At 37.6% G+C, this 27371-nt stretch overlaps 1 protein-coding gene across 1 annotated transcript in view; it reads left to right on the top strand.

Annotated features, from left to right (window-relative positions):
- The window catches only part of LOC140236033 (77 kDa echinoderm microtubule-associated protein-like), a 111895-nt gene that overhangs the window by 20112 nt on the left and 64412 nt on the right, over positions 1-27371 (top strand). The window contains exons 2-3 of the mRNA XM_072316011.1: positions 1152-1429; positions 14306-14479. Of these exons, the coding sequence (XP_072172112.1) occupies positions 1180-1429; positions 14306-14479 (424 nt within the window). The 5' untranslated portion in view covers positions 1152-1179. The remainder of the gene's footprint in view (positions 1-1151; positions 1430-14305; positions 14480-27371) is intronic.

The following is a 27371-nucleotide window of genomic DNA, read 5'->3' as shown; positions in this document are numbered from 1 at the left end:
AGCTATACAGTAAATTGTTCCCACCTATGTTACGGATTTGTAGTAAACTAGTAGGTGCTGCTGACTGCTGATAATAGTGTGCTGTGTAAGACTTTCGGTGTAGCCTATGAATGCGCCAGCCAACAGACACGAGACTCTTGCTTCCAGTCTTCCTCGCGTAGCACAACATTGCTCTCCTTACTGGACGTGCTGCACACCTCGTGGGGGATTTCCAGTAGATTATCATTATACTCGTGTATGATCCAGTACGCATAGGAGAGTATTTCCCCCACCGAATCAGGATATGTTCCAACTCAAGTATTTCCTGGCAGCAGCTCTCTCGCAGCGAGACTCAGCACTGTGATGACAGACTGCTATCCAGGAATATCTTCTTTTTTTGTGTCCTAAACTTGCTGTTCCTGCTCGTTAGGGATTGAAGGACGCGAAGCATTACAGGGCTCTGGTGATTGCGTAGTTGCAGTTCTCTCTATTCCGCACCCTTGCAATCTAAAGCCCCCCCCCCCCCCCCTTTGAATAACCCCATCACCCCCAACTTCACTACTTCAGGACTCACTGTACGCTCCCAGTAGCCTCATTATGGGTCAGGCATATTTCCTGTCAGGGGAAACGTGCTGAGGGAGCATCGCTATGCAACAAACAACGATCGCCAACGCTCCGGCCTGTTAAATTTAGTCATGGAAGCAGCCCGCGCTCGACGTGAGGACAAACTTGTTGTGGATCAGCGCGTAAATAAGCGGCCGTGACACGTGGGGCTCTTGTGTGGAGACGAGCCGTGTACACTCCCTGCTGTGGATTCCCTACATTAACTGTGGCTTATCTCGACAAACACAACTGGTAACAAGCAACCCGATACAAGGGATATTTTTCGTTATTCAAATTAGCACTCCCTTTTCTTTCCCCGCTATTATTCATGTGGTGTTGTACCTGTGGATTGTGTTTCTGTGAGCACTGGTTAGCACTTTCATTGTCACATCCATTCACTCAGTGTTGCCACGTAGAGAGATGCCTGTTGTGTTCAATGTGATCTATATTTGTGCCAGTTGTGATGGGATTGTCCTAAGTGTTCGCACCTCGGCGTAAAGTAGATTGTTAACAGTGTCAGACTGAAGCTAACTGCCACATGGCCATGCTCTTGTGTACCTCTTCATCAGAGCGATTCTGACCAAATCATTATCTTGGATGATACCCCTCTCTCCGACGGCGGCGGCGTCTCCCCCCGGCATCGCCATGACGACATCCTCCCATGCAGTGAATAATGCGATGAAGCTGCTGGAAGACACGGCTGAGCTGTTTGAGGTTGATTCTGTGGAGGATGATGTCCACCCAGCCTTTGCACGGCGCAGCAAGTCAACCAACTCTCACCCTATACCCTACAAGATGCAGCACTCGCTGCCTGCTCATATATGGAATAAATATAGCAGTGGCTTGGGTAAATCTATACTTCTTTTGAGCAAATATATTGTTCATATCAATACATATTGATGATCATTATCAACAGAGGGTTCCACTGGGATTTTTTATTTTTTATTTTTTAATTGTAAGCATATAGGAATGGGGTCGCATATGTATGATATAAGCATGTAGCATGATTTTCTTATTCTTATCAAAGCTGAATTACTAATCTGTCCTTTATTCCCAAATCCCAATTGATTAAAATGACTTACTCAATTGATTCTTTATGCATAATGGTTTAAATTGTGTTCTATGAAAGGAATTAAGAAAAAATAATACATTCCTTGTGATATACTGTATACGCTATAATTTTCGCGTACATAAATTTTCGCGAATTGCCACTGTCACACATTTTCGCGATTGGGGGACCAGAGAAAATATGAAGTGGCAAAGAAAGTGTGAATTTTCAACTTACTAGCAAATAAGAATGATACTAGTTATACACTGCATGAAAAAAAGCTTACCAAACTCTGCGAACTAGTAAGTTAGAATTCAACATTTTTGAAGTGGTTAAGTCCATCGCGCTAGATTTCTCACGAGTGGTACGAGGGGTACGAGTAAATTCAGCGGCAACCAGCTGGAGCATACGAAGCCCCGGCCCCTAAAGTTGACATACAGTACTTGTAAAGACGTAGCGGCATGCAAACGCAAGAGCTAGTACTAGTAGTAGTACATGTAATCAAGGGTGACACGCTGCGCGTGTGTAACGTTGTGGCGCAATGAAAAAAACAAAACAAAACAAAAGAAAGTGGAATTTCTCACAGAAATAGTGTTGCGCCGTCTACTGTGCTGTGCGAATGCTACTTACAGCGACTGGGCTGTGTATACTGGTAGTTAGACATGGACATGCTATATGTACGTACACAAGCTTAGCCAGTATGGTCTGTTCGGTAAGCCGTGACATGGTATACTAGAAGTGAAATGTTCGTATCATCAAGGCAAGGGATTCATTTTGGAAGGTAATATTTTCGCGTGTTGTTAATTTCGCGAATAGCTCCCGACTCGCGAAATTCGCGAAAATAAAACCCACGCGAAATGTATAGCGTATACAGTAGTGTGGGTAACTTGTTTACAATGAATCATAGAGTTGTGACTTTTATGGAAGCTTTTATGACTAAATATTCATATTTGTTTTGGGGTTTTTTCACTAGTAAACCTTCCTGGCACTCCTGTAAAAGCACAATCATGATATTGGTTTACCTCACATTGGAAAACTTATGATACCAAAATGCCATCCTGCTTTTGTTCTTTTATTTTATGAATATTAATTTGGATGGAAAAAAAAAATATACAATTTGGATATTTACAGTGAAGGAATAGCAACATGTTTGCTGAAGAAGAATAGAAAATAAAAACCCAACAATCAAGAATTGCAGTAAAGGCTAGATAGCATAATGTAATCCCCTTCTATTGCTAGTCATCGTATTTCATTTGTGTATACACCTCATGGATATATACTTCATATGTTTACAGAATATATGCATATATACATGTATCACTATAGGATATTGCCCATACATGCTGTATCTACTGCATAATGAAGGGATCATTGATCAGGGAATGGTGATTTTGCATACCACAGTATATCACTGCATCATGTTCACAACTTAACTAATATACCCTGTACCCATACTAATTTCAACTTTACTGGTATGCTATATGTACTTTTAATACCTCATGAGATATTAGTCCTGTTTGTTGTTGAAACTGGTATACATGGGCACTGTATCACTACATTTTCAGGGATACATTTATGTTGGTTTATTGTAAACCGACCATACTCATTACCCATGTCATCCAGGACTGTACACTTTCAATGCCTCACAAGACTATTATTGTCTATGGTGGAAGCTAAACCAGACATGCGCATCACATACTATATCCAGTCCAGGGATTTAAAAAAAAAAATCATTCATATTTTTTGCCTACTTTTTTTTTCATACCCATCAGTGTCTTTAATGCCAGCTTGGCGCTAAAGTGATTTGACATGTAGGAAGTGTAGTCATTAAGAAAAACCATGATCTTTCTTAAAAGGGGCACAAACTGTGTAAGGGAGTCCATTCAGTATAATGTAGCACATGCCAGTGGTTGCATTGGGTCCACTGTCAAAACTCTGCCTGAGAACTGCTGTGGTGAGGGCAAACGTACCTGGAGCGTATGTTCTGTGTCATGTGCACAACAGTTTGCACTTGTCATAAGTGATCACTTTTACGAAGCCACCTGTATGTTAAGTACCACTGGCTTGTGATGGAGGAAGGCCCAGCAGAAGTCTCCCATTGACAGGTTTAACCCATCCGGTGCTGGGGATATTTTGGCAAGGAAATCATTATCCTATTATCAAACTGGCAACTCTAAATCTTACTGCGTATCTAAATTATAGTAGAGATAGGCTTGATGGAACTGGTTAAATTCATTGTCCACACAATATCAGAAAGAAACCTGAGAAGGATGCCAATTTGGGAGAAACAGGAGCTTTATTTGTCTAAACTGTGTTGCCAATTGACGGATCAGTTATACATTTAGCAATAAAGGGACTTTTGAAAGTGCTGAAACCAAAATGAACAATGGTATCATAGGCAGTATGGGCTCAAGTGAATAAGGATGCTGTGACTCTTCATGAAGGACCACCAATACATGATTAAAATTTTAAGCAAAAGATACAGCAACAAACTGCAGAATTTAATGTAGTGACACCAGCTCTCATTGTGTATCTGTCTGATAATTGGATATGGTTCATCTACCAACTAGTAACATGTCTGCAACTAATGGATAGTGCATTATCTGCGGAACGTACTATCCAACTGGGTGAGACTGCCTCACATATCGTACCCTGCAGATAGCTTTGTAACTGGCATTGTGTGTAGGAGCTGGTCGATTGCCGGTACTTTGTAGGAGATTATGCAGCCGACTGTCCCTCTAGAAGAAGTAGTGCACATTTGCAGACCTAGCTAACATACAATGTAGAAAAGATGAGTTATTGATTGCCCTGTGCTTGTTCTGAATGTGTCATAGTGCATTCAAGTTTATGCAGGATTGGTCCGGACAAGCAAGCCAGCAATGATTTTTCACTTGTTATAGTTAGTTGTTGGTAGGTTGGGGCAAAACTTCCTTTAGGGTTGTCATGAGTTACCTTTGTTATGGAAATATGCATGAAATTTTAATGAGTTTAGGAAAGGGGTCAACTAAAAAGAAAGAGAGAAGAAGAATATTTGTGCTGATCAAAAATGAATGGCATTACAGATTGAATGTGCTTGTAGCTGTCTATCAAAAGTCAAGTGAAACGTACAGACCTATGATGTACTGTACAAATGTATGTTCCATATAACAGTGAGTCTATCTTCTTCTTTTTTTTTTGCAAATCTGGACTTCCTGAGAATTTCACTAGTGGTTGAATTTGGAATTGTGGAGTACAGCAGTGGACAAATATCACCTGACTCATGAAATTTGTGAAAATAAAAACCCTGTAAAATAGATGCATATTGTATCAGAGCTGCCAAGTCTACATTCACCAACTTTGGGAAGAATGAACCTTTGGAATGATGATTCTTTAGAATAACTTATTTCATTTCAGGATTAATTAATTAAGGAACCATTGGAATAGTGAACTGTGACCTTGAAATGCATGTTACACACATGTTAGATCTCTGGAACCTTCTCTGATTTTGATGTTTGACTGTTGGCAGCTCTGAGATGTGTGCACCATATATTTCATGATGGTCTCGTTTCTTGCAAATTCTGGGAATCAACAGATATTTGCAAACTTGATTTGTATGCCAAAATATTGCCTTATATTTAGTATATTGCCCAATGGCAGGAACTTGCTGACTTTCCTTTTCAAATTCAAATTTATTTCACATGCTAAAAAGAAAACATCATTTTCACAATAAAACAGGGGGAAAACTGATTTCATAACTGTGCTTTTCAAGGCACTTATGCAATATTCTTGAAATATTGTGCTTGCAAGATATGCCCTATACTGTACAGTTCGACCTCGATTATCCGGCCATGTCGGGACCGGCGCTCATTCGGATAAGCGAATTGGCCGGATATGGGAGACACAATGTTAATGTATATAGCTGCAGTCCAAGCTGCCGTCCCAGTGCACTGGCAGCTAGGCAGGTAGTGTACCCCGCAACAGTGGTGTAATGTATGCTAGCCTGCGCAAAATTGTAGTCCCTTCTTCACAAAAATAAAGTATATCTTTATGTGAAAATCATACATGTTTTACCTCATTAGATATTGAGAAACTTATCATGCACATCTTATGAAATTAGTGAAATAGATCCATGAAAGTCACTGTTTTTTCTCAATTTTTGGATGAAAAAAAAAAAGTCCTTCACTGCGTGAACACGTCCGGATAATAGAGATTTCCGAATAAAAGGAGGCCGGATAATCGAGGTCGAACTGTACTTTGAGATATACCCCCCTCCCCATACAGAACATATCAGCAACAATCATTTGATTGATTAAATTTTTGTCTAAGTATTGTTTTCTGTCCAGAAACTTATCAACTCTCACACTATTGGTATCCTAGCTCTTTCTAAGATTTTTGGGAAAAAACAAATCAAAATTCTGGCAGAATTCTGAGAAGAATTTTAGAAACTTCATGCAGGCAGTAAATTGAATGCATAGGATGGAGGCTAGTAGGTCAGAGAAAAAAAAAACACACCAAACAAACAAACAAACAAAACAACAACACACACATACAGTGAAACTGTAGGTTTGCTGTGCAATCCTTCCATCCTTGACACATGAAAGGAAAGGGGATTTTTCATGTGTCATGTGACTATTTATAAAGAATTTCTGTGACCTACAAACAGCATGTCACAGTTTCACTCTTATATCATTTCCTGATGAGAAATGTCTTCAAATAGTGGATGCATGTATTGTCAAAATGAGGAAACTGATAACAAAGACCAAGTTCGTATCATATTGGCATTCCTATAGTCGCGTGGTTATTTTTATTAAATAGAAGAAGCGAACACTCTATTACCAGTGCATCCTACCTATATCAATATTGAAGGATAGAATTTATAAATACATTACATTTTTCATCTAGCTGAGCTTAGCATGTTCCTTGGCACTTTCCATTAGTGTTTGAAGTGGAAGAAGAAAGTATTTTGAGAAATTAACTTATCATCCATTGAGAACTCAACTTACGGAGGTTGCGTGAAAATGGTGATTCATAACTAGATCTCAGTGTTGGTTGTTCTTGTCTTTCCTGTTAACCTTGTTGTATAACATGGAGTGCAAACTGTGTATGTAAAATCCAGAGTTGCCAACTAGTATATTTTCACAATATTTGGCTTTTTTTTTCTTCATCTAAAAATGACAATGTTTATTTTAAATGCCGAATATACAGTCATAGATCTTTTTTCAGAAATTTGAATCAGCACATTTGATATAGTATAATGCAATTTTTCAAACTGAAAATCTAGTCAGGTTTAAGGGTTCCAGAGATGGTATGCATTGAATGGCAAATAAATCCATGATGATAATAAATCAGAAAGGGAAATGTTTACATGATGATAATAATGCATGGTGTTTAATAACCCGTTGAGGATGAGTCCTGAGTACATTCGGGCAGGGGTCTATGGGAAATGCGTGTTGTAGCAAAATCAGTCCATCCTCAACGGGTTAACCTTACTCTGCTTTGTCTGCTGATTAGCATGTCCAGCTGGGTTGCTTTCATCGCTTATCTGCGCAAATGTCAGAAAATTAATTGCTAATAATACAAATTTCCTAATCCATATTGTGACACTATGGTCTTCACACTAGACCAAAGAACATTGTTATGCCTTATTGGACTGAATAACTTACAGTAAAGACAAGTTTGGAGAAATTAACTGAATTAAATTAATGCTGATGACAAAACACATGGCAAGTTACATCTATAGTGTAAGTGCACAGGCACATGAGGGTTAAGAATCGGGTTAAAGTAATGTCACAAATATGACGCCGTGTGGTGTGAACATTGGTAACATTGTCTTAATTATGACTGTCATGGGAAGGAACATTTCAGAATATTCCATCCATTGGGTTTGAAATGCTAAGGCTGAGGAAATAACCTCCACTTAGTGGCATTTCAAACCATTAAAAAAAATGTGAAGTTCTGTGCTTTTAACAAAGTAGTGAAATTGGTCAAAAGAACTCATGCAAACTAGATTAAGTATAAGTACAAGTATAAGTATAAGTATAAGTACAATGAAAGCTTCACGCGTGATCCAATTCCTCACACATTTAGCTTGCATTTCCTGGTGTTTGAATATGTAGGCCTAGAGGCGTTTGAAAGGGTTTTACCAAGTAAATTTTGATTTTCTTTCACCATTGTGTCTGCAAAAGCAGTGCCTCCCAAGTCTTGAAAAGAAAGAGAAAAAAAAAAGCCTAGCTACTGCTTTACAGGCCATTTGCGAGTAAGATAATGATAGCTTTGTCACAGTATTTACATTGTAGCAAAGCTTGGAATTTTCTCTTCAACTTTTCCCAATGCATGTCTGGCATAAGCGTATCTCTAGAAAAGCTACATGGCTTCGAAAAACATGTTTTTCCAAAAGTTGCTGTGCATTGCAGTCTCAGAATAATGTGGCACACAGCGGGTTTACACAGTGGCACACGAACACTAAGAAAAAAAAAAATCTTGTGAAGATTTGTATGCATGCGAGGTTGAGACTTGTGAGAAAATGACAGTTAATATTCCTTGAAATCGTAATGAAATGTCAATGAAACCACCATTAAGGGTGACTTAACTCTGCTTGTGAAAGTGAATTTACACAATGTGTAGCACTTTTATTCTAAAAGGATCCATTGAGAACTACACAATGTAGCTAAATGTGCTCTTACCATGGATTAAACCAGTCATGACCACTGCTCCATGAAGCTACTATATGTGTACATAGAATAGCTGCCTGTGGTAATTATAGAGTTAATCAGAGATCTGTCACTTTCAAAATATTACACTGACCGGCCCGCTGATTCACCCCTTAATAGTTTCCTGGACATGTTTTCGGTACCCTTGATGACTTATTTAAGTCCTGCAGAGGTTATTTGTGATGACGGAGATAAAAAAAGCTTGGGAAAGTTGGATACCATTCAAATATTTTCCAGTCAGTCAAATTTTGTATAAGGTTCATCCAACCAAATAAGAGCAAGGGAGTAGACACAAGTTCTTTTTTAGGAAGCACATGCTAAAATTACCTGTGGGTCATTAAATTTTGATTTAATTTTCCTGATGTTTTCATATCAATTTCTATTAGTGTCGTAATCAACTGAGATCTTCATGAATTATTGAAGCTACTTGCTTGAATAATTCTTATTATTCTTTGATATTGATCCTTTAGCAATAAATGTTAAGCAAAGATTGAGGAATGTATAATGACATTATTATGGGTAAAAGTGATGAAGGAGCCTAGAGGCATGTTTCATTATAGAAATATGACATTAACCCATTGAGGATGGCATTTCCCATAGCACTGATCAAATCAGTGCTTATTTGCGTTGATGTAGGGCAATCTGTCAATCAGTTGCAAAGATATAAGATGTTGCAATAACACAGAACTCTGAAAGATTTGTTGCAGGAATATGGTCTTCGTGGTTTAAAGAAATGCATTAATACTTGGATGAGGTCAAACTTGTTCCTTAAAGGTAGGGGATACCTTTTACAGACCTCCCAAAATGCAGCAAAACATTAAATATGAACCTCAGGGGACTTGTTTAGGCCACTGCTGAGAAATTTTGAAGTTAACAGTTATCTACAATTTGAATAATGCACAAAACTCAACTACTTAGTAGTTCTGTGTGTCAGCCACACTTAAGCCTTTTTGTTGCAGTCTTCTGTATTTTTTTTATCTATAAACACAAATCTAAAAGTATAAGAGCTGATGTAATAACATATAGAGTGTGTGGCAAGAATGTATATAGAAATGTTTGTAAGTTTTGATGAACTTTCTTCACAAAATATACATGATGGACACACATGCAGTGCATGGGTCTGCAAAGGTAGCCTAGTAATATACTGGAATTTACGGTGAGCCCCGAAAAAAATTCAATTCAAAATCTAACGGTCAATAAAAATGTAGTAAATGTTACCTTCCACTTTCAATACTTTATGGGAGTTTCTAAAATGATACTCTCTTCAACATACCACTGTATTTATACAACTCTTCATTTAAGGCATGCAAATGGGACTCCCTACCTTTAACAGAAGTTCCAGAAGGCAATTATTTTGTTGGGATAAAGAAAAGATTGACATTAAACTCAGTAATATGATAGAAAAGTTATGCACACACAATTTTATAAGCATTTGTATGAACTGGTTCTGAGAGCATTCATGGGAAGTAAATGAAAATTATCTTCTGAAGGAAGATAATTTTCATAGGGCCCCATTTTTATAGGGCCCCATTTTTATAGGGCCCCATTTTTCTCTCTCTCTTCTTTCGTTCTTTAAAACAACAACAACAAGGAAATAGAAAATAGATGTGAAAATTGATCAGTTTTCACATCTATTAGAGTTTTCCCCAAACTCCAAACTTCCTTCGTCAAGGAGTTATTTTGGATTGCTCACCATTTCATTGTGAAGATAGATCTGTAAATGGCAGCTCTTCATATTAAATAGAGGCAGTATACTTGAATTTGAGTAGGAATGGTATAGGTACGTTTAGTGTGTGCAATGAGCTATAGGTTATGTTCTGAGCTATGGGTTATGTTCTGAGTAGTTTGCCTCCATAATGCGTATAAGTTTTGGTGTGATTGTTTGTGATCATGTGTGCCAAAGTTTTGTTTGGTTTGTATTATATAATTTTTTTTTTTTTTTTTTGGGGGGGGGGGGAGGAAAAAATCATGACAGGCATGAGATTTGTTTATTTTGTACAGATGACTAGATGTACAAATGTAGCTGCTAATTTCCTTTCATGGAGAGTGAAGATTACATTCATTCGAAAGTAATCCATGTAAGGCAGTATAAACCAGTGAAATTAATTTCTTTTCCATCGCTATGGAAGCACATAAGGTGGATGGGTGAAGAAACCTCCATTTATTTTTAGTCCATTTCCATTCAAGTTCATTCAATATTTTTCATTGAGTCAGTCACTCCACTGATTGCAACAAAGCTATTAAAGGTATTAAAGGTGCCCATGTATTGACAAATACATTCACAAGTATGATTCCCCATGGTATGGCTTGCCATGGTTGTAAAAAAAGAAGAAGAAGGAAGTATGCAATGATATGATATGAATGTAATTGATACATAACTCTCATAGACCTCAGTAATCATTCCATGATTCCATTTATATTGCTCATTCATCTCAAGTCATCATGGTCCTCATAATGTGAAAGTGTCTGATTAGTCATGACTAATACATATTATACCTGCTTATCATTACCAATGGAATAATCATACTCACCAAGAAATGTGGAATCTATCTGTATAGTTATCTAGATATAAGCATGTATTATCCAAATTATGAATATATTCTCCTGTCTCTTATCAACTTTATATCTCTGGCTTTTGCACTATGTAACCATCATGATAATATTTGACTTTTTAAGGTTTAAACAGGCTTAGAATTTTGTAAGGAAAATATATAAGATATATTTGATGTTTTAACTAAATATATAACTTTGAACAGAAATCATTAAATACACCAAATTTAAGTTAGCATTACAGTGTTAATTAGATAAAGTTATAATAGCAGAAGTGTTTGTAATATAATTAATGAAAGTAATACTATTGACTGTTGTTTTTTTATGTCATAAACATGATTATGATGATAATGATTACAGCAAATGCTGCACTTTTAGGAGTGATAGTGAATATAAAACAATGACAAACATAACACACATTTGAAAGGTCCCATCCATCAACTTGGCCATGTATCCATGACATGTTATTTAATCTACAGTCTTCATGTCTTTTGGAATGCAATGCCAGAATACTGAGCCATGTGCTTTGAAGTTATGTGAAAAATGCAAACATTGTAATATTGCCCTTATGCTGTTTTCAAAGGCTGGTGCAAAGACTGGCAACTCTTGTCACTCAGTAGAGCTTTTCAGTTGATTGAGAAGAAATTGATATTGCATGGGTAATGGAATAGATATCTGAGGTCTCTCTCTGAATGGTGATATTAGTGTGGATAAGCAGTTATCACTTAAAGCTTGAATCACTCGAGGTGAACTTCAAGTATATGAGCCACTTATGTTCTAATTGCACGTGATGAAATGTAAGATAGGCACACACACGCATACACACACACACACACACACACACACACTATCCCTAAAAGTGTTTGGATATCAAAGATTTTCTTCAAGTAGGATGAAATCAGTGAATTCTGGCAAGGACTTGTCTTTACAGATAGAAATGAAAAAAGCCGACATCCTTCTCAATATCAGCAGAATTGCCAGATAGATCATTTTTGTCAGTGATTGACGAGAACCCCCCAAAACAAAACAATGTGTTAAAGGGATGGTACAGTTTTGGTGGAGATGAGAATTGGGCTTTTAACTTTTTGCGAGATACCAAGAAAACACTTATGATATAGTACAGAGCATACCATTTTAAGTGGAATGCAAAGTTTATTTGATGAAAATCGGGTTTGGAATGACTGAAACATCCAAAAACAAAGTAAAACAAAGCGATCGCAATAAAGTGTGGGTCCCACACTTTATTAGAATCGCTCTTTTTTTGATATCTCAGCCATTTCAAAACCAATTTTCATCAAATAAACGTTGAATTCCACATAGAATTACATGCTCTTTTATATTTCATAAGAGGTTTTTCATTATCTCACCAAAAAATGTTAGAAACCTGAAATTAGGTCTCAGCCGAAACTGTACGATCCCTTTAACTGTCAATTAAACCAGTTATCATGTGTGAGGCCAAGGGGGTGGAGCAGAAGCAGGGGTGAGGGATTGTCAAGAGCTTACATACATAAGTACTTGTAATTGATGGTCATTGTTAAGTAACAAGAAATGTGTGGAAAATAAGTGTATAAACCACTAATGGGGCTACCCTGTTTAAAGATACTGAATAAATGAATGAATGAATGAATAAATAGATAGATAAATGAATGTCCTTGCCCTGATTATGATATCTCAGAATGAAAAGAGTACCTGAAATCAACAAAAAGATGATATTAGTTACCTGTGCCCTTTATGATAATGATCGTATATAATGAATATCATTGCATGCTTTGCTGAGGGGATATTGCAGGAAGCAAGCTTGCCAGAACTTCTACGGTGAGGAAAAGGAAGCCGTGTCAGTGATTTAGTTTCATTTCTGAAGCAGTAGTTCTGGGTGTGATGCGACATTTGAGACATTTATAACCTACTCATTTTGCCGAACGTGTGCAGCATGCAGGATAGCAAAAATTGGAAAGCGTGAGATTTGTATGAGAAAATTTATTTTAGCATTCTTGGAGACGTGCTGTAAAACAATCATCAGTAGATTCCAAATATCTGTATCCACAAAACAGTGTCAATACTCTTGTTAGACTTTCATAGAACCCATTGTATATGCACGTGGTGGTTCCTGTGCAAAGTTAATGGAAATTTTAGAAGCTGGTGCAAAATTAGCTAATAAGACTGAAATACTTTCAGTGTATGGTATGTATACTTTTCTATGTACACTATATTTGAACTTTTATTTGTGTGATGATACATTTACTGTGGATCAGGGCTAGTATTATAAAGTAACAGCTGTGTGTTTTGTAATAATCCATGAGTAAATGATAGAGGTTTAAAAAAATATGAATGATAATCCATCTTCAGACCTCCCAACCATTCTGAATTTGGAGGAAAGAATCTGAATTCTGACTATTCCTAGCTCATATTTCAGTAGGAGTTTCTAATTTCTCTTGATAATTTTACACACACTCTTATGGAACTGCTCTTTTAATTCTTTCCTATTTTTGAACCAAAGCATCCCTATTTTCAGTCAGAAAGGTTGGGAGGTCTACATCGTCATAGTGCATTCCTTGCAGCAGTATCTACATGTTGCTACCTAAAAAACATAGGGACTATTAAAGTTAGCTGTAGCTTACTATACTAATATCACACTAATTGATTCACCTCATAGGCATAATTCAAATAAAAGCATTCTGTTTTTTTTTTTTTTTTGTGACCAAACTGTGCATGTTGTCAAAACAAACTTGGTACTGCCAGCAACAATAGCGACATAAATCTTTATACCTCTGTATGAAATTCTGCCTATGCCAAGAAAGAGGAGATGGTGCCAGTACTACTGAGTTGATTTCCATACAACAATATAGTCATAGCAGGTGAATTTAATGAAACTTATGAAATACATACATACGGGAGGACTGTTTCATTAATTGGATTTCAGGTATGTGAAAGGCATGTCTCTGTCACTTGTATGCTGTATTTTGGTAAAGCAAGATATATACTTGTACTTTACCTCTCTTGTTCTTTACGATATGTTGTGTGACAAATATAATCATAGTTTTGTATATCCACTTCTTTTAGAATGAAAAAAAAAAAAACGAGGATTAAAAAAGAATATTTTTCATCAGCATGTCATAGAGTGCAGTGCAATGTGAAACTGTGACAAGTTTGTTTTATTACTACATAAAATATTAATAAAAAAAAAAAAGAATCAATTTTAGGTACCCGGTACCTTAATTCTGCTATTTTTTTTAAACTTTAACTTAAGTACTTTATTTTAGTATATGGGCAAGAAATATCCAAATAACCACATCTAAGAGTCATATGTTTACATAATATTAGCCAAGATGAAAACTTAAAATTCCAAAACTGTAATGCCTCTAGTTGTTGTTGTTGAAATATTTTCAGAAAAAAAAAATGATCCTGATTTTGTGTTTGTGTGCATTCTTTGTTTCAGATGAATTTTTAATTCCAAATGAAGACTACAGTCTAGAGTTGAGTGACAGAGTTGCTGCCCTTGAGAGGACGGTAAGAGACCAACAGGATGAGATTACCTGTCTAAAGACTGCCCTCGCTGACGTCGTCAGGAGATTAGCGGCAGTGGAGCACTCGGCCAAAAATAACACGAGAGGTAACGTCTGTGGTCTTTATACAGAGAAACAGAAAATCACCCAAAACAGCACAGTGGCTTATGTAGTGCGGACTGACTTTGGGGGGGGGGGGGGGGTTAGGGTTAGGGTTAGGGTTAGGGGGGGGGGGAGAAGAGGGGTAGGAAATGGATAGAGATTATGATCTTGTTGGCTAAATTGATGTCATAACATAATTTTAAGGCTTTACTGTGTTGTGACTGCAAATCCCAAGTTGGCTGCATTTCACCTAAAAGAGAATTGAGAGAGGAAGCAGTTGACTTCATGCAAAATTTTGTTTGAAATGTTAAAAAAATACACAGTGGAGTGATACTTCATATCAATGTACATCATGTAATATGTATAACGAAGACATCTACATGTATCATGTGAAAAAGGAATGTGGGTTGTGGTATGGCTCTTTATTTTGCATTGGCTAATTTCTTAAACTTATTTGAAAAGCTAAAAGCAGAACAGCTCAAGGAGTTTCATGTGTTCAACACTTATCAAACTCCATGGGGACAGCCATGTCTTCACAATTTGGCTGCCATACTTCTTCCCAGCTATCAAAATTATGCACGTTCAAGACAAAAAAAAAAAGGGGTAGCATGTAGGAAATTTAGACTTGCAATTTTTGTTCAAAATCAGTGAAAACTTGCAGTGGAGTCCCACATAATGTTGTCGCTCACGAAGACAGCAATCTCGGTCAGCTCTGCAGGAAAGCTAATTACTCGTAGGTTTTTCTTTTCAGTATGTGGGGAGGGCTTAAGATTTTCCAAATTGATTTGAAGCCGCAGGATTTACAAACGATCTGACGTGATCGTCTTTCAAAACAGGATGTCGGAGCGTTTTGGATGAAGAAAGTTAGAGAGGGAGAGAGAGAGGTCAAATTATAGAGCTAGCAGTGCGGGAGCCTGACATTATGATACTCTGATGATCGGTCAAAACGCAAGTCAATAATCCTGAAGCCAAGTTTCCATTTTCTGCCTTCAATAAAGCCCCTCCAGTTGACATTTCATATAATCAGACACTGAAGCAAAGGCTCCTTGTTTGTACATTTAGATTTCTTTGTTATTGTTGCAAACCTTTCTTTTGTGTTCCACTTTCTAGTGTATTTCATGTTGCAATTAAAATGATGAGTCTTGCATTTTTTATTGACCTTTTGACATTTTGGCTGCAAACGTTAATGGTATAGCAAAATGTGAGTGGAATTCCCAATCAGTCTGATGTATAAAGCAGTAATATCGGTCTGTGTTGTGTTTAGTCATGTGTTTATATACATTATGTGTATGATATTGCATGTAGCATAACCATCTTGCACTATAACATTCAATGGTTGAACTGTTTGGTTGTGCATGATTGCTAAAATATGCATGTTCACTATTTATGACAACTTTTTTTTTTTATGACTTTGCCTGCCCAAGTGCGAATTTGTTTGAAATTTTGCTAACATTTTGTTTGCAGTTTTGTTTGGAATGGTGACAAAACATGCATGCAGGGTGTGTAAATGCATGTTGACTGATAACAACATATAACTCTGACACTTTTACTGGTAATGAAAAGGGGTCATGCTTTGAATGATTGGTCCTATACAGTCTTAGTAGGGGCATTGAGAGAAACATACTGCATTCCTTCTGTCATTTTGTGATGAATGTATTTTTGCATTTGATATTAATTCCACCTAAGTGGTGATGTGATGTTAGATGTAATAGCCCTGTTTGTGTCTGATGTATGTTGGGATACTGTGTGCAACAGAAAGGGAAATATTCTTTTAGCACAACTAGATGTGTAGCTGTCAGACATTTTTTGGCATGAGCAGTGGATTTGTACGATATATCACAATCAAGATAGCGGTTGCAAGTCTGCATTTACTTTATTTCAAGTGTTGTCTTAAAGACCTAATAAAATGGTTTAGGCATTTTTTTCTCAATGATGTAATAATATTAAATGTTAAATTCTAAGTAATTCTATGATTGTGCGGGGTTTTTTACTGTTCTGAATTTTGTTCTATATTTGTTAACATAATGGATGCAATTTCCTCGGTTTTGGAAAACTTGCTATACTTTCACCGCATGCGGCGCACTATCACTTCTAAATTGTGATGACGTCTAAGAACGGAGTCGTTCACGACCAGTCTCTAGCCGTAGCCAGCGAGCTGGCAAGGCTATGCTAGCGCAGCGCAGCGACAGCCGGCGCGCGGCCGGCGGCTGCACTGGCTAGCGCTGGCGGGGGAGCGAGCTAGCGAGCGCATAGCAGGTGCTGCGCTGCACTATTGTCATTGGCTAAGCCTTTAGACAAAAGAATATTTAATGAACTGTATCGGATTTAATACTGCCAATAATACAGATTACAATTGTGGTACGCTTGGATATCCATTATTTTCGGCAAACTCGTGAAATAGGCCCCACCACTGCGTGTCTGTACTAATAGTAATACTACGGCGACTCGCCTGTTTCAGCCCCACCGTGTGGCGTTCATCTCGGTAGGTAAGCACGGCGGTGGGGCTGCCTTCCACAGTGAATACTCGTGAATGCGGCGAAAATGACTTCATAATATGGCCCTCGGCTCGACTAATTTAACGGCCAATTTAACCATAAATACAACCCTACCTAACCCTAAACCCTAGGAGGACCTACCCTTGCTTGCTATAAACGTGCACGCGTGACTGCGGTGGACGTGGGGCCTATTTCACGATAGCCCCACCACCACTGCGTGTCTGTACTAATACTACGGCGACTCGCCTGCTTTATAGGCCTAGACCTACTCGTGAATCCAGCCCCACCGTGGCATTCATCGGTCACGGCGTTTGGGCTTCCTTCCACAGTATGATTTTCAGCATAAAACAAAAACTACTCGACCAAAATTGACGATCATTATTGGTATCGTTTTTCTTAGAAAATGACGCATCTAAATTACTGATCATTATTGCAGAAACTGACTATGGGAAACTGGTTAACGTGTTAGGCTTCTTTTTTTTTTTTTTTTTTTTTTTTTTTTTTTTTAGCCACGACCCACCCTGTAACAACATATCCCCCTAACCGTTAATCGTTAGAGTGTAGCCTCTGTACTACTACCAAAGATTCTGCTATTACTACTTACTAGTCTACTACACCTAGTGCCGTAGTGGTAATAGTACACTACTAGTAGTAGTACTAGTAGACTACTACTACTAGTAGACTATTATAACTACTAGTAGACTGCTACTAGATCTACTACTAGACTACTACTGGTACCCAGTGGTAGTTTAACTTGTAAGCGCCGGCCGACGGGCCAGGCCACGGCCGGGACGCTCCCGCTTGCTTGCTGCGGCCGGAGTAGCCGCTCACTTTGTGAGCGAGCTGGGCCTGTTCTTCTAATCTACTTACTAGACAGTTACAACTTACAATGTCAGTCATGTAGAATACAGTGTATCCTTTCTAACGTTAAACTATATGGGGGCATACCAGACATACCACTCTGTATTTCCCAGGCGATCGTTTCCGTGAGGTCTATTCTCGGGCTTGGTGCCATGTTCATACGCTCTTGCACTGGCAGCGGGGAGATGCAGCTGGTTCATATCGGTAAGGTGCAGCCCCACGATAACGTTCTGGTTCATCGGCTGCCTCTCCCTCCCCATCTTCCCCTTCAACTTCATGTGCCTCCTCTTCCTCTCCGCTATCGTCAGAGCTGCAGTCTCCATCATCATCATCAATGTCACTGTCGAAGTTTACCCATATAGGGGAAGACATTATGCTCGAGGTACCAGGTATCTGTGCAAGCTAACTTAGTGATAATGTACGTGGTAATGCGTACATGTCGACAGTCAGTGTGTCGACCGGGAGCGCACATCCCGCGGGGCCCGGGCCTGGCCGGGCTAGCTATCGTGTACGCGCGTGTACCAAGCTAGTAATCTGAGTGCTTGTGCTGAGCGGCGTCTGCTAACTGAGCACAACTCCGTGCTTATACGTCATCAATCGGTTCAGGGGTGTTGGTCACGTGACTATCTTTTTCGCAAAAGCTGCAACGGGGTCCTCCAAAAATGTGATATTTGGGGGAGTTTCTAGAAGCAATGAAAACCGGAACGACACTGACAACATATTAACATTGATAATCATGACATATATTTTACATTTCTTTTGCATATTAAAAAATTTTGCAAGCATTTTATTAGGTCTTTAAGGGGCCTATCATGAATGAAGATGTAAATGCATCAGTATTTGATATATTTTTAGTTCATGTTTGAAAGTTAGTTAAAGCTTTTTCATCATGCTGAATGACCTTAGAATATGGCAAAGAAAGATGTGATATATTCCGTAATTTCACAAATGCTTACAGTGTAAACTGAAAGAATGCTGTGAATTAGATCATAAAACATCTAGGAATATATAAATATATCAATTTTTATCTCTTTTATTTTGATGCCTTCACTCTCCAGAGATTAATGATAGTATATTGCTGATCACTTATATCATATTAGTTACTGGACAGTGTGTAGTAGGAATTTATGTGAAAGTATTAACATCCCACATGATGTAAGCACTAAGCATATCCCTCGTAGCACCTACAAGTATGCACACGTCACCCATAATGACCTTCCCAAATCACAGGAGCATTGTAATAGAGTGGAAAAGAGTGATGGGAGTTGTTTTCTTTCAGTTGCTAGCACCTCGTAATCCTCTTCAACTGTGAAAACTTTGCATGTTTTGAATTTTTGTTTGCTGTGTGAACAGCCAATGTGAGAGTTCATTTCTCAAAAAAAAAAAAAAAGGTGGCAAATTTGCTGTAGGCCTATGTGCAGTATCAATGTATATCTACATCTCATTTCCATAGTATGAAAGAAGGGTGATATAATATGCTTGTGCCAATCGTGGTCTGTGGCCCTTCTTCTTCGCTCTGTCCTACTGAAGTTTTGTGAGGATTTTTGCACAATTTGTTGTTTGTTTGTTGTTGTTGTTGTTTTTTTTTTTGCAGTAAGCAGTGGGTCTGTGAATAATTATGTGCTATTGTGTGTTTATCGTAATTTCTCTGTATGATGTGGGATGTGTATCCATATACTGCTTCTATCCCAGTAAACATTTTGCTGTTTCACTTTTTGTTCAAAGAGCTTGTCAGAGCTCGCTCCATTATGCGTTTCATTTGGCAAACGTTCAGTTGAGTGTACGATCACTGTGTGCTATTTCGAGAATAAGTTGCAGACACACTTCTTTGCACTTTACATTGTTAGTATAGTAATGAGAGATGCCTGTTCCTTGGTTTTGGTTCTTACTGGGCAGCTATGTATAATTCCTAATTATACATCTGTATCAGTACCATTTAAAGGGATGGTATTGTTTTGGTTGTGATAGGGATTCAGGTTTTAATTTTTTTATGAGATAATCAGAAACCACAAATATGAAATGTTAAAAGATAATACAAGTCTAAGAGAAATTCCAAGTTTATTTGATGAAAATTTGGTTTGAAAGGGCTGAGAAATCCAAAAAAGTAAAACAAAGTAACCCTCATGAAAAAGTGGGTCTCACCTTTTATTAAGACCTCTTTGTTTTTAGATATCTATATACAACCATTTAAGAACCGATTTTCATCAAATTAACTTTTGATTCCTCTCACAATCTCGCAAAAAGTTAAAATCTGAATCCCCATCTCAACCAAAACTATATCATCCCTTTAAGTAGGCTGAAGACACAGAAGCAGTGAGTGGAGGTTCTTCGGTGTATGAAAAAAAAAAATTATTTCAGATTACTACATGTATAATGCATGGAAAAGTCATGCATGTAATTTAATTTTTACACATGATGATGATGAAGAAAGATCCCCCATCGATCTTGATGTTTATAAGTAATATTCTTAAATCTACAAATTTTCAGTAAAAGGATCACATGTAAAATTTGTGATGAGGTGATGATCATTTCCAAATGCAGTATTTTTAGCTGTAAGAATGAGAATGTCAAGGGTTGCAGCTTTCTCTTCAAAAGATCAAAGATCTTTGGTGTGAAGCAATGGGAGTTGGAAGCTGAGCTTTCTGTCCATCTATTTTAATTTGAATCATTGGTTCAAAGAGGGGCTTTTCTAAAGGATGTGGACTAACTAGTGACTTTGCTTCCCTGACAAAGCTATTTTTCACCATTCTCTTTCATTGCTCTTCCCTTTCCTTAAAAATGATAACTTGCACTTGCTACCCATGGGGAGAAATATAATTGATAAGATCATTATGAGGCTAATCTCATTGAATTTGGTGCTCATGGTGATAGTATCTTCTCCCATTTTGAGGCTTGAGGGTACAGTTGTATCTGAATATGGATTCCGACAGAATAGCCTGCTCCATTTTCATTCTCACTGCTTTCATTCATGTTTCAATGGCAAGTTGGCTCTTCAAAAGAGTGCTGCCGACATTTTGAGGCTGTGGGTTATGATGTGTTTTTCTGCTTTTTTTTTTTTTTTTGTCTAGAGCAGAAGTTGATTTGAAATAGAGTGGAAAGCACAGCAGAGGTGGAATGCATGTGACCATGAGTCATTTCAAAAAGATAGCTAATGAGTCGAGAAATATGAGTAACGAAAGGTTGTGTATTTTGATACATGAACAACAGCCCATCAGACAGCTGACAAACAGCCTACGCACCATGGTATGCATTCAATGTGCTTTTGAAGAATGCCATACTGCCATTTTTGTTTTCCCTCTCTCTACCCCCCCCCCCCCTCTCTTGATCTATCTACTTTTACTGTACCTACCTCTGAATAGTTTTGTAATGTTGTGTCAGTATTGCTCATAAAGTTTATTTTTCATCATTGTAAGGGGGGGGGATCACACTTTTCTCTCTGACAGATTCATATCAAATGTATATCAAGAAGCAGACATTGGTATGATGAAACTTCAAGATGTTATCATAATACATAGTGCTCTCAAGTGCAATTGACTTTCCATAATACTTTGATCTTTTGTGTTATAACAGGCCTTTGTAGCTTCTTCATTTATTTTCTGAATGTGGTGCTATAGGCTGAGATAAAGTGTATCTTTGAACTTTTGTTCAGTGTGATTCCCCAGCTTGCAACTATAAAAAAGATTTTCTGTGAATACGATTTCAATTTTTCAATACAGCGAGTTGCTTTGAGGAAATTACATTTCTTGTAGTGACTGAAACATTCCAGTTCCAGGTAGTCTTTCAACCATTCTAAGATTTAAATATTGGTTGTTTTGTCCATTTCAATTGCCAAACAAAAGTTTGCAATTGTACTGTGCACAAGGTTTACAACAACCTGGAATTAATTAATTCCAATATACTCTTATTATGAAAGCAACCTGAAGAGCTGAAAAGTAGCCACCATTATTCAGTTTCTTCTTGCAGGCATCCCTGTCACTGTCACTTTTTATATTGTTGATGTTGGATGGGGTATTTCCATTTTCTTTCTCCCCCCCCCCAAAAAAAAAACAACAACAACAAACCAACAACAACAACAACAACCAAACCCCCCCCCCCAAAAAAAAAAAAAAAAAAAAAAATACTTGCACTTCATTCCACATTTTGCATTGTGCATGGCTGGAGATTATTGTAGTTTGGGGACAAGATTTGTAGAACTCTTTCATACTACATGCTTTTTACAAAAAAAAAACACAAACAAACTAGAAAAGAGATAAGCAGATTTTCAAAAGCAAGCACTGAGAATGATAATGTGATGTTTCTCATTTGAAGCTGTCAAGCCAAAGCGCACAGGATCGTCAAATGAACGTAAGCACTGTCAACCTTTTTTTTTTTTTGTTTCTAGAATGGCTGCAAAAGACACAATTACTGCTAGGATTTTTAATTGTGATAAAACTGGTGTACAGAATAAATGATGTAATATATGGCTCTCCATCTTAAACCATGAAGTCCCAGAAAGTCTTTTTAAGTTTTGTTTTCTAATCCTTGTTATTTTGATTTTGGTTATCTATTTCCAGCAGTCTATTTGGTGGAGTAATTTTTTAAATGTAAGTTTTGATTCATCCAGGTAAGGTTCAATAAAGGTACAAAATTAAATCAATTCATCTGAACTAACTGTTTCAATTCCAAGAATGGTTTCACTTCCGATCCTGGATGCTTCATCAGCTCTCTGATTTGGCGGTGGGAAAACACCGTTGCCAATTGGCACAGACGCACAACTGACGTTATTGTTTGGAGTCGATCGTCGAGTAGTTCTCTGGATTACAGAGCAGTACACTAGGGAGAGGTTGTGTCATAGTCCCCCACCCTTATTAAGGGTTGGCTACTCGGAGTTAACGCAGACGGCTTCCCGGACCCCCTCTCAAACCACCGAGGCTCCTTGTCTTAAGATGAACATGTCTTTATCTTTGAAGGTGTATTTGAATGTCTTCAGGTGGGAGAAGATGGCTGAATTGTTGCTCAATGTACCTGGTCTTCGATGTTGATATTTATAATTGTTTATGTAGCGGCTCCTGGGTTTCACCAATATGGTTCCCTTGACAACCTTCTCCTCGACAATAAATGGTGTAGACAGCGTTTCCCTTTTCCTTTCGAAGCTTATCCTTTGAAAGAACCAGTATCTGTTTAAGTGTGTAAGGCGCTTGAAGTAAACAGGAATACGGTACCCTGAAAAAATCCATTGGATTGTCTCAGGAAGTCCGCTGACGTAGGTACAGAGATACCTATGCTCCAAGGCTGCTCTGCTGGACATGTTTCGTTGTCCCAATGTTGCCGTTTACCAGGGTGGATAGCTTTCTCGATACTCCATCTGTGGTATAAGCACACACACGAAGTGCTTCCAGGAAATGGCTATGTTCTTTCCTCCTTTGCCTCCTCAGAAGATGAAATGTAGGACGTACTGTGACACAATGTTCTTACCCCTCCTAGTTTGTGAATGAGGGGATGGTGGAAGTCCAACAGGAGGTATTGGTCTGTATGGGTGACTTTCCTGTAGACCGAGGAAAGGAGCGTACCGTCTTCTTTAATGGCGATAAAACAATCTGGGCACTCAAGTTGATTGTCCTTTGCTTTCTCAACCTCGGACTTGGTACACAGGTTGCAGTTATTCATGTGCTTGGAAAGCGTCTAGTTCTGCAGGTGTCATCCACATATCTGAACCAATGAGAAGATGAAAACCCAGAGCCTTTTCTTCAAAATCTTCCATGTATAAGTTGGCAAGAACTTGCGAGATGGGAGAGTCCATGGATAGCACATATCCATGTCTCTGTTTGTAGAAAGTGCTGTCAAAGGTGAAATACTGTAGGTTGTGGATATTCATTCAGAGCAGAGTTCTAACAGTTGACAAATTTGATCAGGATTGAGCTTGGTTCTTGAGCTGAGGCTAGAGTCTTGTTTGTAAACTGTTTCTGTTGCCTTGTGGGGTGGAACGCTTGTTAAAAGGGCAGGCACATCAAAAAGAAACGATACATTCATCATCTTTTACCATGATGTCCCCGCACCTTCTCAATGAAGTCTTTGGTGTGTAATATGTTATGCTCTGATGAGCCTACAAGCTTGTAGGCTCATTGGAGCATAACTAATATCTGACTTTGTATTTGATGACAGAATGTGGCATTTTTTCTTCAGTCTTACAGTAAATTATTGTAGATATACATGTAATTTAAATCTGGTTCATGCATTCAGTTTTACAAGTAACCTCTCTGGATGCCTACAAGTTTAATGATAATATTTATTATTAAGAGTGTCTTTCTCTATAAAACCATTTCTCAGGCAATCTCAGGTAAAGTCTAGGTATTGTAAAAGCTCTATTATTTTGCTCAAGTTTTTAATTTTTTGCGAATTTAGCAAATGACTGTAATGACCTGGTTATACCTGATGACCTGGTTTTAAATTGGCTTTGAATTGGCTTTGAATTTATGGACAGGCATTAATAGTGCATTTACGATAGCCTGGGTATCAGAACGTGAAAGCAACATCTCGCAAAAACGTCTGTGACCTCCTCATTCGCAAAAATATCTGTATGCGAAAATAAAAGCTTTTACAGAACATGATCCACAAACTGCCATTTTGATTTGGGTGCAATGTAAAACAGTATCAGACTATATCTCTATTTTATGTATTTGCTCATTTAGTTTCTGTTGTATATTTTGGTAGAATCTTGCATGAATCAAAGGGAGAGCGGCAGTTGTTTGTGCATTAGGTGCTTTCCTTTGTCAATTTGTACTGCTCTATATTTAATAAAAGTGTATTGTGTTCTGTATATTGTATTATTGAGGTGTAATATTGATTTTGACACCCTGCCCACTTGCCTGCTCTATGTTGAATATATTGCATTCCACTTAACCCAGCATGGTTGCTCGCTGTTATGTTGATGTGTGTGTGTGTGTTTGTATTGTTTGTGATATTGTGCATTGGTTTTGTATACATTGATTCAAAAGGGGAAAAGGGTTTGTAAACCAAGGACCTTAAATATTTTTGGAGGAAAAGCTCTCATTTACTGAGCTTTGCAAAATCTGGATTACATTCATCACCGTCAGATCAAATAACATACAGATAAGGCAGTAAAAGTAGTAATCACTCGTTCAAATCAAGTTTAAATTCAAATGAAGTTGAAACCTGAAAACTTGAAGCAAGAAAACAAGAAGCAAAAATCTAGATCCATTTATCATGCACATGCACTTTTTAAAAACGTGAGGTTTCACAATGAGGCGGCACTATTCTGTATTGTGATCAGAAACAAATGCTTCAAGATACCTCCTAGGTGAGTCAGCGGCTTTCTGCTGCGCTGAGCCTCCAATAAGCTTACATTATGACTATTCTTTACTGATTTGACACAATGTTTCAAAAATGAGTGCTCCCCCCTTCACCATGGGAATGAGAATATATATAAAGTCTCATCAATGCATTATTATATTCATATTTTTATGTTCCATTGCCTGAGATTTGATTTTGTGCATGAATGCATTCAGCACTAATTTTATGCAGGTTTACGCTTCACCACCACAAGTACCTTTTCACTTGACACCTGTGAAGGAGACATGTACATATGCTGCCCTCCCTCTGACTTCGATTTTTGTTCTGCGGCATGCGATAAGTAATGCGCCAGCAGCAGAGAGGTTGGCAATATTAAGATAGATATGCTCAAATTTTGTCAGATATCAAAACATAAACATGGCAAAAAAAAAATTCTTGAAATTTACAGTTTAAACTAGAAACTTTGAATGATTTCACCATATATTTCTCATCCAAAACCTTTATAAAGGAAACAGAGAAAGAAAGAATAAATATTAACAACAACAACCACAACAACAATAAAGGTTGTCAAGACATAGTACAAGACAGAGGGGGAGAGAAGAGAGAGAAATAGAGAGAGATCCAAAGTGATCTGTCATTCTGAATGTGCAATACAAGCTACTAGTTTTGAAAATGTTGTATTACATTTTCCAAAGTTAAAGTCATCTGCCAGTGAGCTCTGTAGTTACTGAAAACCTTGTTCGCTTGAATAAGGGGCATTGTCATGGTATTGCAGTTTCTAAGTTTCTTCACTTACAGAAAGTTGTCCACACTGCATCTCTAATAGGAATCATAAATGAATAGATGAAAGGCCTGACAGATGATGAGATAAATGCATTGAATTAAGCTAATCAGTATATTTCTGAGGTGGGCAATAAAATGGACTTCATGAATACGAATGGTTGTAAACTCAAAAGATACTGTAGAGGAATTTCGCATAGACCTTGACTTTAATATGGAAGAGTAAAATGAATGTTTAATCTCACTGATTTTTAAAGTACAGTTACTCCTAAAATGTTAAAACATAGGAAGCCTTCTAATAGATGGTACTTTGATCTTGGCAGAAAATTCAGCATGAAGGAAGATTTTGGGTGGACCATATTAAATGATGGAAGAACATGAAATTGATGCAAGGTAATGCATAACTAATGAGGCAAGATGATTCATGTTATCGACATTTTGCTAGATCTTGTATGATGGAGGTCATGATGAATATGAGTGAAGGGCAGTGGAAGGTCAAGGGTCAAGGGTCAAGTTCATTCTGCTGTGTAGAAACTCAATTATGAAATATGAATGATTGCAAAAATGAACAAGTGCGTCATGCAGATATCTAGTGAAGTGTCAAAATCTGAAACTATCGGATGAACGGACATGAGGAAGACTAGGTGTGTTGGCTAAAACATGTGCCGTGCTGAAAGAAATAAATGAAATGAAATGAAATGAAATGAAAGAACAAGATTGGAATTAGCTTTGTCCACAGTCAGGAAAATGAATTAGGTTATATCCCAGGATGATTTTCCTGTAGACTGGCTTACATATTCTAGATGTAATTTTCTTAGTCTGGATGCTGAAGAGCTAGTTAAAAAGTGACAGTATTAATCTTCTCTTTGTCAAAGCCCGTCTAGAGTTTTGAGATATGCAGATGTAGTTTTGGACCTTAACCCTATAATGCCAGGCTGGAGATATTAAAGATTAACTTGTTGTCATACACTAGCAACCTGTCCCTAATGTGTATCTGCCATATGAAATTTGTTTAAAAAAAAAAAGTGATGAAAAGTAATGGCAGAAAATCAAACATCATCTTGGGCTTTTCAGTTTCACTACCTCTCTGTCTCTTTCTGTTGGAATTTTTCAGCAAATGTAATTTGGGGATTATTTTAACCACTCAAAGAGTGATTGGTGTCATCGGTAACGTTGCAAAGTATCAAGTTTGGTTCATTGAAATTCAAGGCAGCGTATGTTCAAGTCTCCTTCAAAAATTACAAAGACACATATATCCATAACACAATATGTATATATATATATAAACCATATGAATGAGTTGTCTTATAATGCATCACTTCATAATTAAAAAAGTTACTGAAAGCATGATTTGTACCTATCCAGCTCAACCATTTATCTTTCATACAAAGATATATACATAACACAGTATATAAAAAATGAAACACTGATTTGAGTTGTATTATAATGCATCACTTCACAAATTAAACGT

The sequence above is a fragment of the Diadema setosum genome, chromosome 1, assembly GCF_964275005.1.
Source record: "Diadema setosum chromosome 1, eeDiaSeto1, whole genome shotgun sequence".
In the NCBI taxonomy this organism is placed as follows: domain Eukaryota; kingdom Metazoa; phylum Echinodermata; class Echinoidea; order Diadematoida; family Diadematidae; genus Diadema; species Diadema setosum.
Note: the sequence above shows the minus strand (reverse complement) of the source record. Positions and strands in the feature narration are given on the sequence as shown.